General features: G+C 40.8%; 1 protein-coding gene across 8 annotated transcripts; it reads right to left on the reverse strand.

Annotated features, from left to right (window-relative positions):
- Positions 1-2,313: 2,313 nt before the first annotated feature.
- ING4 (inhibitor of growth family member 4) lies at positions 2,314-7,397 on the reverse strand. Of its 8 annotated transcripts, XM_051963567.1 has the most exons (10): positions 7,274-7,291; positions 6,481-6,552; positions 5,893-5,996; positions 5,395-5,815; positions 4,548-4,714; positions 4,231-4,345; positions 3,792-3,900; positions 3,440-3,587; positions 3,013-3,074; positions 2,314-2,901 (listed from the first exon to the last, which is right to left on the reverse strand). In XM_051963567.1, exons 4-10 carry the CDS (start codon positions 5,543-5,545, stop codon positions 2,862-2,864), a joined length of 792 nt encoding a protein of 263 aa, XP_051819527.1. In that variant the 5' UTR covers positions 5,546-5,815; positions 5,893-5,996; positions 6,481-6,552; positions 7,274-7,291; the 3' UTR covers positions 2,314-2,861. The 8 variants fall into 8 exon arrangements, with proteins under 8 accessions (XP_051819527.1, XP_051819526.1, XP_051819528.1 ...); XM_051963566.1 differs by lacking the exon at positions 7,274-7,291 and having other exon boundaries at positions 6,481-6,693; XM_051963568.1 differs by lacking the exon at positions 7,274-7,291 and having other exon boundaries at positions 3,792-3,897.
- Between the last annotated feature and the right edge of the window lie 6,160 nt (positions 7,398-13,557).

Raw genomic sequence — 13,557 nt, forward strand, 5'->3', positions numbered from 1 at the left:
GTGAATGTAAAGAACAATTGTTTCTGTTTTGACCGGAATCCTAGCGGGTCGTTCTTTTACAGATTGATTTTTGTAAATTTTTTATTTGACAAGATAAAAGAGGCAATTCTTTACCTCATTTCTTACTTAGCCGTAATAGCCAAATGGGCCCTGTCGTACTCAAACTGAGACCTGCTAAAGACTGCATACAGAGTTATCTCCAGTTTTGTTTTTTTTTTTTTTTTTTTTTTTGCTGAGACAATTGGATTTAAGTGACTTGCCCAGGCTCGCAAAGCTGGGAAGTGTTGTGTCTGAGGTCAAATTTGAACTCAGGTCCCCCGACTTCAGAATTGGTACTCTTATCACTGCACCATTTAGCTGCCCAGTCCTGATCATAGCTTGCCTAGATTCGGTTGGCAACTGGAGGAGAAATTGAAGCTGGTGACTTTGCACAGCCTTTCCTCACTTAAAATCTAATTCATATGCAACCATGGTATCACTCCTCCTACTATGGACCTCTTGGAGAATGAAGGACAAATGACAATGCTCTATACAGCTCCAAAAACAATCTTCACAAGGCACAAGTCTATTTTATTCCCCTGCTCAAAAATCTTCAATTACCCTGGAGGTGCCAGAAACACCTTTGATTTATTACATGATTTTGAATTGATTTTTGGTCGTGTTCAGAAACCCTTTACTCTGCTGCCACATTTTTCATGATTCTCACATTCCATTATGGGACCCCATATGGAGTGTTGATCCTTACATCTAGGCTCAAAAAATAGCTTGACATTTAATGACCTTCACAATTTGACCCCAAACTGCCTTTCTGACCTTCATTCATATTCTATTAATCTCCTTCACATTATATTCCAAATCAAACATTTCACCATCAACTTCTGGGTATCTGCAAGCATTCCCCATGATTGGTATACAGTAGCTATTAACTTTTCCTCATGACCTTTTATTTACTTCAAATCTTTGTGCCAATCATCTATGAAATCTGTAGTGATCCTGTTATCTTCTCTTTGTATTTGTATAGCAGCAATAAGGTGCTTAAAAGGATGGACCTGAATTCATCAAAAGTTGATTTCAAATCCTGCCTCACATTTACCAGGTCTTATTCTAGGCAAGCCAATTAATCTTTTAGTCTTAGTTTCCTCATTTGTAAAATGAGGCTAAAAGTGCTTACTCATGGGTGTGAGAATGTGAGATAATACACACACACACACACACACACACACAGAGTGCAAACCTTAAAGTATTACAGAATGACCAGCTATTATTACATCCTCCAGAACAGACAACTCCTTGAGAGCAGAACCAATTTCATTTGTCATTGTGTCTGTCCCCCAAGCCTAGTACCATGTCTTATATAAAGCACTTATGTTTGTGAATTTGAAAATACATTCCCCTTCACCAACCCATATTACTATCAATGTATGATTTCTCAAACTTTTTCTTCTTAAAATTTTTCCATTCTCGATCCCATTTTACCTGAGAAATTTTTATGCAGCCCCATCTCAAATCTGAGCCAAGGTGCTTCTGACAGTTTTCATGCATGCACAATGCGAAGTACACACATTGTGTGTTCAGAAGGCTGTAGTGAAGTTGTTCGATGCAATATGGGTAAATGCTATTAGAAACACCTATTTATTACATGAGATTTTGAATTAAGTTTTGGTTGTTGTGTTCAGAAATCTTTTACCACTGACAAATTTTTCATGACCCTCAAATTCCATTACGTGATCTCATATGGAGTCGTGACCCAGAGTTTAAGAAGCTTTGATTTAGTAGATGTCCTGGGAAGTTGTTCAAGGAAAATAGAGAATAAATGATTTGCCCACCCAAGGTCACTGTGCTAACAAGTCTGGGGGGGGGGGATTTTAACTTGGGTCTTTCCTCAACCTTACCATGCTACCTCTATTGAATAACACATTTATGTAGATATATTTAAATATGTACTTTAGATGGGATCTGTTCTAATCTTAAGGGGTTGAACACATCATAAACTAGGGAGTCTGATGGAAAGAGTACTGAACTGAATTAGAAATCCTAGCGTTCATATCTTGGGATGCTGCCAATTGCTGGCAGTGGAATTTTGGGCAAACCACTTAATTTAAGCCTCAGTTTCCTCATCTGTAAAAGAAACAATAAATGCACTCTGTCAGTTATAAATTTCAAAGCACTAGATGGACATAAGCTTTTAGGATAGCAAAGCCCAGGAATGTGAAGTCATATTGTTTCTCCTCCTATGGCTTGAGGCTATGAAAGAGGGAGTCAAGTATTATAATGGCCCATATTCCTAATTTCTCCTCAATAAATACAGCAGGCCAGATTTCATTACTTTTATTCTCCCACCCACTCTACCTCCCTCCAATACACACAAGCCTAAAAACTCCCTTGTCACAGGGCAGAAGGTGACCCTACAGAAAGGGCCCTACAAAAAGATGAAGTCCAAGGAGAGAAGGAAGATCAACATACCATAGCCCCCACCATGGGGGGGAAGGGAGGCGCCCCTATACTGCTGTCCCACTCCCTATATACAGTGAGGGAAGTAAAAAGGTATCCCTCCAAGATACAGCACCAACCTCAGCATGGAGGCAAAGGGGAAGTGGGGATGACCCCTCCTCCACCAACCCCAAGAAGGAGAAGGTGATGTTCTAAAGGAGGGCACATACCACCCACCCTACTGCAGTTCAGATGCAGCCTCAGCACCAAGAGTGTGTATGTGTGTGGGGGAGGAAGGGGGAGAAGGGAGTGACTTCTCTGTACCAGCCCCCTTCTCCCCCTGAGTTCCAACACCCCAACACAGGATTTCCACCCCATGCCCAAGCCCAGGTGAGAAGAGATGAAATTATGATGACATCCAAGGTCTTTGTTTATTTCTTCTTCCGTTCCTGAGAGCACCGAGGGCAGAACCTAGGGAGGAGGTGACAAAGAGAAACAGATAGATTAAAAGAATATGGGAAGAAACTCTTCTCAAATTTAGTCCAACATTCAGACTCAGGATGCCCTTAGCCATAAACTCACCATTTCCCTCGAGGCTTGGTTGTTAATCCAACACAGGCAAAGTGGAACCACTCAATGGAACACTGAAAGAACGTAGGAAAAAGAAGCAAAATTAAAATGAGGGAATTAGAATTATTTAACTTATTTTACATCTGTCTCCCTGAAAAATATCCTCAAAAAAACTGGGTGGGGCTGGGCTAATTCTGATTACATTTCAAGCACTCAACTGCTTCGGAGTTCTGGTCATTCTTGCCTTTTTTCATCTTATCCTAATCCTTCTCAACCTTTTAGAAAGTAACATCTTCTAAAAGGGAAACAGCAGATGGTGAATGCTTTCCTAACAAGATCTATTTCAGTGTTTGTGGGTAAGAAGTCACAGCCTTCTTCTCATCTCCTCCCTCTATCACTGCTCCCTGGCATTCCATTCTACAGATAAACTGGCTCTCACATCAGGGTTGTCACAGCCAATCATCTCCCCATAGGAAACTTGGTGGCAAAGGCAGTAGGTAGGTTCATTGGGATCCACTGGCATATCCAACACATCTGAAGGGTGGACACTGCCAAAAGTCACTGAGGGCATACCATATTCAGGGCTTCTAAAAAAACAAAAACAGGTAATGGCATATGTTATGATAATGGCATATGTGATGACCTTTACATATAACAGGAGATTTGGGGATTAGGATGGAGTTAGGAAGAATTATCTTCTATTTTAGACACAAATATTGGGCCACTTTGTAAGGAAAAAAAGTAGAAGACGTGGAGGAATGGAGGTAAGGATTTCGGTAAGATGAACTCACGTGCGCACAAATTTCAGCTTCTTCTGGGCAGCCTTGGGAGCCTCCTCATCTGAATTCTTACCCTTAGAACGAGCACGGGCAGCTTTCTTCTCCTTCTGAACCCGGCCTTCTAGGAAGGAGGGGGAAAGCCAGGAGGCAAGGGGACCAAAAAATAGGTTAAACCCTTTTTGGCTTCTCTATTCCTTCTGACCCAATTGACCTGTTCTTCATTCTCTTAATCACAGAATTTAAAGATGGAAGAAAAAAAATCAACTACCTTCACCCAATCCCCTTACCTCAAGTTTTTCTAATAAGGAAATTGAGACCCAAGATTACATAGGTATTAAGTAGCATATAGTATCTAACCTACTGTCTTCTGACTTCAAATTCATTGTAATATGCTACTTTTATTAAGCCCTCCTCCCTCCTACCTCCCAGAACCCTGTCCCATTCTCCTCACTCTTTTTTCCTTTGCTGGAAGAGCTGTCATAGTCACTTGACTCAATCTGTTTCTCTTTTAGATCAGCCTCAAAACGGGCTAGATCTGTGTCCAGTCTTCGAATATGCTTATCCACCTAGGAGCAGGGTAAAGGGCAAGAAGAAAAGACAGGAAGATGAGAGACTAGAAAGGATGAAACTAATCATAAGAAAAATTCTGGACCCAAAACAGATTCCACAAGTCCCCAAACCTATAAAAATTCCCCAAACAGTTGAGAAGCCTAAGACCCTTGTGGAATAAATGGAAAGGTAGAGAGAACACGTGGATCCTAGCCATACCATCTCATAGGTCTGCATGGCGAGCTGCACCTTGTCATCCCCAAATTCCTTGCATTTGCCGTAGGCTTCCTGGATCTGCTTAAGTAATGCCAGCTTTTCCTCTGAGTTGAGGCTGCGGGCGCTACTCATATATTCAGTGGCCAGCTTGTCAATTTCTGCTTTCAGGTCTACAATAGAGACAGAGGCCTGGTCACAATGCCCCCCACCCCCCAAAGTTGATTGAACATATTCCCCCTTGACCCTTTCCATTCAACCTCATCAAATTAAAAGGCACAGAATATTGGAGGAGAGGTTGAAATACTACTTGGACTAAACTTGTGGCTCTACTGGTACAGGAAACTCTCACATAAGAAAACACACAGGTTAGCATGTAGGACACTGGAACACTTAACTGGGAAGTTAAATGACTTTCCCAAATTTACATAGCCAAGAATGATAAAGGTGATGCCATCAGCATTTCTACCCACCAGGTATAGCAGAAGCTGAAATTTAACATGGAGGTATCTCCCTTTCTACAACTTTTCTATCTTAGGCATACTTGTGAGTTTTTGGTAGTCGTAGATGCTGTTCACAAAGCCTGTCACTGTTTGCATGCCTCAACAGCTACTTTATGTCTTTTCTCAAAAACTATCTACCCTAGTCAAGTTATTGGTGATCCATTCACTGTTACTCTTCTTGGTGATTAATCCCTGTGCCTCACTGAATGCATATCTTGTGCTCAACCTGCTTCCCACTCTACTTAAGTTAACCATTCAGTGACTTGGTTGGGCATTCTATTGTCATCTATCAACTAGGCCCACTAGAATATACTAAAGCAAAATGGCTTGGAGACTGGTGGCATTCCAACTTATTATTGATGATCCTGGTTTGCCATTTGTTCCTTGGTAGAGCTCATTGAAACTGCTCATGAGATGGATTGAGTTGACTACAACAGGTCCGGGTCTTGAACTGGGCAGAACCAGTGCTCTGTAGATCTTCAGTTTGGTACGGTGATTCATTCTATGTTTGCACTACATTTCATCTGTCAGTTTCCCAAAAAAACATATTATGAGGCATGCAAACAATGACATGTTCTCTGACATCTCTTCTTGTTGTGTGCACTTCAAAAGTCAGGATTGGATTACAGAGAAAACAAGTCAATCCCCAGCATTCGGCTGCTCCCGGATGACTATTTCAGGACTTTTGATGTTGTGATGAATTAACTATGATGTCTTCCCAATGGGACTTGATCACAAGCTTGCAGATCACTTGTTATTTCTTGAGCAGGACTATATAAAAGAGAAAAGACTGTACCTATTACACAATCCTCTACTGATAAGGCACTATCAACTCTGATGAGACCAACCTGACCATCGGGGAGTAGCCTCAGGCTCCAAGTGAATTTCTCAGGGCAGCCAAACTTGCTCAAGAGTTGCCAGAATGCAGGTCCACAGATGATATCTAATACTTCTGTAAGGTCGAAGAATACAGTGTAGAGGTCTTGTTGTTAATCTCTGTGCATTTTTTTCAGTATTTGCCATGAAGCAAAGATTATGTCTGCCAACATGAGTTGCAGTCAAGGCCATAATGTGAATTCTGTGGCAGTATGACTGATAATGAAGTGTAGCAGAAGTATTCTGGAAAGGGCTATACCCCCAAAAAGATGCAACTATAGTTGAAACCATAAGATTTTCTGACTTTCTTCTTCAGGATGGTAATGAGGTTAGTGTCTTTGAACTCTTTAGCTCTTTCCTCAACACTTCATTTGTCGAGGAAAAATTGGTGCTGATATCTAGCTACCATTACCCTCCCTTCATAAATTTCAGCAGGTAAAGTGAACAGAAAAGCAACAGTAGTACCCTGTTCATCAGATTGTACAATCAAACACCAAACTGAAGAATAAATCATCATTCACTCTAGACACAGATAAATGTACACCTCTGTCTGTACGCACCCTCTGTTCTCTGGTCTAGGTCCCGCATGAGCTGGAAGTTTCTCTGGAGCTCAAAGGGGAGGTTTTCAATACCTGGGGGGAAGAAGAGGCTGTGAATTCCTGGAGGTCATGGGGTTCCCTTGTGTCCCCACAACCTACAAAACCTCAAACTGGACCTTGAACCCTGGCAATAATAGTAGTGATCCAAATCTGGCAGAAAAGGATTAATTACAAAAAGTCCTACCAATCAAACCTGACTAGCACCAGGTCCTTTTTGGTGGAAAGGGGTCTCAAATCCATGAGGAAAGGAGCCTCAGTCCTTTCTTGTTTGGTAGTTACTGTCCTCCCTTCACTCACTTAAAGGGGAGGATGGACAGGCTGGAGGGAGGAGCCACTGGAGGGTCTATTCTTCTAAGAAAAAGGAGATCAGTGAATTTCACGGTTACAGACTGGCTGACAGGTGGGACACTTGGCCAAGCCAGATCAACACAGTGCACCCCAGCCTGAAATTAAGTGTCCCCCGACAGTCAGGATCCAAGACAATCCTCTTACTCCCCTCCCCAGCCGACACTACTGAACTTCTCCCAAACCCAAACCGATCAAGCCCACCTTAGCGGCCCCTCTCAGGGCTGACATCCATCAGCTGCCGCAGACCCCGCACCCAGCACCCCGCCCCCACTCCTCCCCTCCCCTCCTTTCCTTTCTTCTCAGTTGTCTCTCTCCCCCCGCGGGCCCACCGATGTGCGCATGTCCCATCTCGGCTGGGCCCTGCACCCGCGCTAAGACTGCCGACCCAACACCCGCAACCTCTTACTGTCCAGATAATGCTCCAAGTACATTCCCGCCGCCATCTTGAAGCAAAACAAAGCAACTTCCGGTCCGTTCCCGGAAGTGATAGACGACCTTCCAGGGCTCGAGCTTATCCCAGAGACAAGGCCTCTTCCGCCCTTAAAAGGAGGAGGGGGGGAATTCCGCCCTCAGTGTGTTTCTAGCCCGGGCACTTCCGCCCATTATCTTCACCTTCCTTTCGGAGGAGAGACCTCCCTGTTGCACTTAGAGAGGTGGTGTAAGCTTCGGTTCCGCCCTCACCTACTGATGCCCCTCGGTTTGGGACTGGAGGAAGAGGAACAACGTCACTTAGGCTCGCCATTTTGAATTAAATTCCCTGATTCCACTCCTCTTCAGAAAGGAAGATACTTTTAGAAATCCAAAAATCTGTGTTTTCCTTCTAGTTGCTTAAAAAAAAAAAAAAATTCGCACCTAATTTCTCATTAATGTGCGGTGTAGAGGGGAGAGGGACGGGGAGCGAAGGAATTATGTCCTTTTTATTTCTTGCTTCCATCAATCTCTTGGGAGGAATAGGGGAGCAATCAGGAAATGGGGATGGGGCCCTAACCTTGGAGGGATGGGGATGGGGCATTAACTACGAGTCTCACCTGCGTCGGTGCCTAGGCCGCAAAGGCGGCCAGGTAGTGTGTTGTGAATAGAGTAGCAGGCTTGGAGTCGGGAGGACGAGTTCAAATCCGAATGTGTCTTGTCTCAGCCTCAGCTTCCCAATCTGTAAAATGAGGATAGTAATGAAACCTACCTCACAGGATTGTTGTGAGGATCAAATGATATGTGCAAAGCGCTTTGCAAACCTTCGCTCGTTAAACGTATTATTGCGATGGCATCATTCATAGCTCCTCTCTGCCCAGCTTCAATCCTTGAAGGATCTAAGTTACCCAAAGAGCACGTCTCCCCTCAAAGCCTGGTACTTTATGCTTCTCACTTTAATCCTAATGTGTGAGGCTAATTTTCTCTGCTGGTTCGAGTGCAATTATATAAGAAAGTCCATCTAAGCAGGCTGAATAACAGTACTCGGTGACCTGAATGCACACAACACCATCCTCACCGAGTCTGCCTTTTTGCCCACAATTAAGAGCAAGGAAAGAAATGAATGATAATTCCTGGTCCCTGTTAGGGCATGAAAGAACTCAATTTACTGATGACAGTTCAGTCAACAACATCATCTTTGATGGCATTTTTAATCAGCATATACTCTCCAGAGAAAATATGTAATAATCCCATTTCCCAATTTATTTATTTATTTTTGCTGAGGCAGTTGGAGTTAAGTGACTTGCGCAGGGTCACACAGCTAGAAGTGTCAAGTGTCTGAGGTCAAATTTGAACTCAGGTCCTCCTGATTTCAGGGCTGCTCTATCCACTGCACCACCTAACTGCCTCCTCCCCGTCCCCCCACTTCCCAATTTAAATAAAAATTACCACAGATCATGACAGCACAGAAATCTAAGGACTAAACACCTTTTGGATAGGTGTAGCGATAGTACTCCAAACTTCTAGTAATTATAACTTTCCTGGACCAGGAAAGAACATCAGAAGATCCAAATAAAAAATCTATTTCTACTGCTGGTGCAAGAATGTGGGTTTTTTGTTTTGTTTTTGTCCTAGTTAATCAGTATATGGAGTTTGCATCAAACTATTTCACATATATTCTCTCTTGGTCCAAAGGAAGGGGCAAACCAAGAGAAATTTCAGAGATGCTTATACATCTACTTCCAAACTAAAGGGGGCACTGTTTGGTTAATCATCTACATTGTACTAAGTAGTGGACCATGTTAGCTTTTTTTCCCCCATAGGGAGAGACTAGTATAAAAACTCTTATTACCTACTACCAAGGGGTATTTTGTTGTTAGAAATCTTATAGTGTTTCAGGAATATTCAGCAATCACCATACCAGGGCCCTTATGCTGTATCAAACAAATGGGTATGCATCTCATCAATTTATACCCAGCCAACTACCCCTCTCATTTCTCTACCCTGACCTTAGTTCATTTCTCCATTGCCTCTTGCCAAAGTAATGTTGAAATAGCCTCTAGGACAGTCTTCTCACCTCATTTTGTTTTCTTTCTTCTCCTTCCAACTGAGAAATTTATCTTACATTTATGGTTATTTAATCCCTCTCAATGCATAGATCTAATTTCCATTAAGGAAAAAAAAAAACCTTCATAAGCTCTTATTGGGTAAAGTTCTATATTTGGACTGGAGGACTAAAGATCAATCCCATCTCTAAATAAAGCCTGTATGACCTTGAAAAAGTCATATAATCTCTTGGGGCCTTAGATGCCTCATCTCTTAAATAAAGAGCTTCCAAGATTCTTTTCAGCTTGAAATCTATAATCTCACTACAGAATAAATTTAGTCTAGCATTCAAGCAAAAATAATATGTACAGATAAATCTTTAAGGTTTATAGGGTACTTTTCACATAACCTTGTGAGGTAAGGAATGTATAGTCTTCCCATTTTACATAAAGAAAACTAATATTCAGAGATGTGTTGACTTTTTTGGAAGGTCACACAGTTAATGACAGAGTCAAACCTTGAACCCAGATCACTCCTCTATTAAATAAACTTCAGTGGACCGTAGTGCCAAATCAAATGTAAATTTTTCTGTTTGGTTTTTTAAAACCATTCACATACTAACTCCTATACTTTATGGCCCAGCTAAACTGACTTACTGTTTCTTGCACAAGATATTCCATCTGCCATTTTTGTACATTTGCATTGGCTTTCTAGAATGCCTAGAATGTGCTTCGTCCTCAGTTCTGCCTCATAGAATCTCTTGTCTCTTTCAAAACTCTGCTCAAGTGCCATCTTCTACAAGAAATCCTTCTCTGATCCCTTAAAAGGTACTATTCTCTCTCCCCTCATAAAAATTACATTGTTTATTTTTACATATTATATATGCTTATTTATATAATTTGTTATCTTTCTTGATACAATGTAAATTCCTTGAGGACAGAGACTTTTTTTTTTTTTAATCTTTGTATCTCTAGTGCCTAGCACACACTTGACACAAGGAATTCTGATCTGGAGAGCATAGAGTCCCAAAGGCTTCTGTGGATACATTTCAAGAAGCACATGAACTGGTTTGGGCGGAAAAAACAAAAACAAACAAAAAACCCCGTTGATTTCAAGTTGCATGGCTTTCTTTGTAATCCTCTGTATTTTATGTTATTCACTTTTAAAATATACTGAGAAGAGGTCCATGATACAGAACAAAGTTAAGAATCCCTAACTGGTTCTTGGTTATTTTTCTATAAGTTGAATATTCTTTCCATTGAATCACATTGTTTTACCAACCACTATACCTTATCTTACTCTTCCTACTTCTTCCAATATCCTCTATACCCCAGTTATTTCCCTTTCCCACCTGTCTTAGACCATGTTTCTTCTACCTCTATCTCTTGCATATTTCAGATGAAAGTATTGGAAATAATAAAGCAGAAAAGGTTAAAAGGGAGTTAACATTATTAAAAAGGAGAAAAATTCCATCTAGTTTTGCTCTTTTTTTTTGAGACAATCTGGGTTGCCTACACACAGTAAGTGTCTGATACTTAATTTGAACTTGGGTCCCCCGAAATCTAGGACCGATACTCTATTCATTGTACCACCACTGCCCCCCACCTAGTTTTACTCTGGATGAATTAAAATCACCTGGCCCAGGGAAACTATAGCCTCAGGTAACTATATTATCAGATACTAAAAGAACTAACAGATGAGATTCCTGAATCATCATTAATAATATTTGAAAGATAGAAGTATGGCAAATATGAAGAAAAGCAAATATCTTGATTTCCAAAACAAAGAGACTGAGAAAGACAGAGAGACATGGGGCTGGGGGGGGGGGGGTAAGGGGGGAAATCAGAGACAGAGAGGACAGAGAGATAGAGACAAGAGACGGAGAGGGAGGGAGAGAGGAAGAGAGGAGGGAAGAAGGGAAAGAGTAGAGATTTTCAACTACAGCTGCAGCTACAGGCTAATGATCTTTACTTAAATTCCTGAGAAAAATCTAGGAGTTATTATTAAAGAGATAACAAAAAGTTATTGGGAAAGGGCAGCTTGGTTTCAGCAAGATTAGGAAATATCAGAATGAACTTTTAAAAATTTTTGACTGAATTACTAAACTAATAGAAGAATGCTATCAAATTTACTTAGATTTTTATCAAAGCTAAATTCATTGTTTTAGCTGTGTGATTTGGCAAAGGAAAAAAAAAAGAATGGTCATGGGTTCTCCCTCCTTGGAGGTCTTTGTAACATAGGTCGGATGGATATTTTTGAGATATTATAATTGTTCAGCCCTGGATTCAAATTACCTACCTGCCTCTAATCTTTTTGACTCGGGGTGTCAGTCCCAGACACTTTATCTCTCAGTGTCTGTTTTCATATTTTCTCCAGGGTTCTGAAAAACATTCCCATATTAAGACTTACCTTAAATTGCCAAGTTTTCCTTCCTTCTCAGACTTCCCAGGGGCCATACTATTGTCTATCTCTTCTAATTTAAGGTAGGCCCTCCAGACTTTACAGGACATAGCATCACTACCTGCTGTGAGATTTGGCCTTGAATAAGTCTGATCACTTGTCTCTCTCAACAAACCTATCCCCAGCCACCAAATATGCCACAGACTCATTCCTCAATCACTAGCATATTCCCATCCTATCTTAGGCTCCTTATCCCAATGAGGTTGATAAGTAGTTGCTACGGTACAAACCTTGTTCCTTATCTTCCACTCTATTCCCTTATTCCACCTCCCCTTTCACCTTAACCTGCCTCTCATCACCTGTACATTTCATTCCAGATCTAGCTATTCCTTGCACCATGCTCTCTGGAATACCTGATCCATAATTAACAAATTCATTTTTTCATCTTACATTTTTTATTTCCTCCATCCATCTTCCAGCTCTTACTGCCTCAGGATTCTTGCTGATGGGTAACCATTACTGTCTGTACACTAGTGGTTGAATTAGCTTACTTTTTGCTCCTTGTTGCCATTTTTAGATTCCTTCTATACCATCATCACACAGTAATCTTTTGAACTTTGAGGTGTATTCAATTTAGATTGTAAACTTCTTGAAGGTAAAGACTGACTTTTGTCTCTATCCCCAGCTATAGCTAATATTTATATAACACTTACTATGTGTCAGGAGCTTTATAATCATCTCATTTGACCCTCACAACAATCTTGAGAGATAAGGGCTCTTATCTCTATTTTACAAAAAGGGAAAGTGAGGCAAACAAGTTAAATGACTTGCCCTGGATCACAGTGAATGAGGCTAAATTTGAACTCAGGCTACCTTGACTTCAAACTCAGGCTACCTTGACTTCAAACTCAGCATTGTTTCCACTTCATCACCTAGTTTTCCTAACTACAGGTTTATAGCCTTGATCTTGCTATGATCTTCTATATTAATGAATGCCAAAAATCTTTTATGTGATCATAACTTATCATTCCATTTTTCTCTGTCTTATACATAAGGCAGTTTTTCTTCAGTGTCCTTTAATTTTTCTACTTCTCAGTTCTATCCCAAGCTATCACTTAGGAACTAATTCCACTCTTTTCTGTCAACTCCTTGGTGAATCAGTTAAAAGTCCTTTATACTCAAAATTTGTTACATTATTTTAACAGAGCCCTCACTACAGCAAGACAATCTGTTTTGACCTCCCCAATTGATTCATTATTTCAATCACCTCTGAAGCTATTCCAAAATTTTTCATTCCCTCCTCATACCTTTCATGGTACCGTTTCCCCCACCCTCTAAGTTAGTCACAGTTCACCAAAAATAAAATGAGGCCTTTTGCTGAAATCTAACTTCATCTCATCACTCAGATGTCTTCCTTCCCACTTCCAATCTTTTCCTTTGTCTGTCTCAGATGATATTTTTCTCTTTGTCAAAATAATTTGCTATATATACATGTGCCCTTAATTTTTTCCATACCATCTTCCATCTCTCATCTACCATTTATCTTTCCATACCATCTTCTCCAGAAGATAGCCCTACTCCCTCACTAATCTTTTGGGTGGTGCAGTGGAGTAATACTGAGCCTGATGTCAGGAAGACAAGTTCAAATTTGACCTCAGCCACTTACTAGCTCTAATCCTGGACAAGCTGTGTGACCTCAGTTTCAACTGTAAAATAGGGATTATCACATACCTTAATAGGGATCAAATGTAATATTTGTTAAAAAAAAAATACTTAGAACAGTGTCTGGCATATAGTAGGTATCTAATAATTGCTTAATCTTACCTTCCCTTATTT

Source organism: Antechinus flavipes, chromosome 5 (assembly GCF_016432865.1).
Source record: "Antechinus flavipes isolate AdamAnt ecotype Samford, QLD, Australia chromosome 5, AdamAnt_v2, whole genome shotgun sequence".
In the NCBI taxonomy this organism is placed as follows: domain Eukaryota; kingdom Metazoa; phylum Chordata; class Mammalia; order Dasyuromorphia; family Dasyuridae; genus Antechinus; species Antechinus flavipes.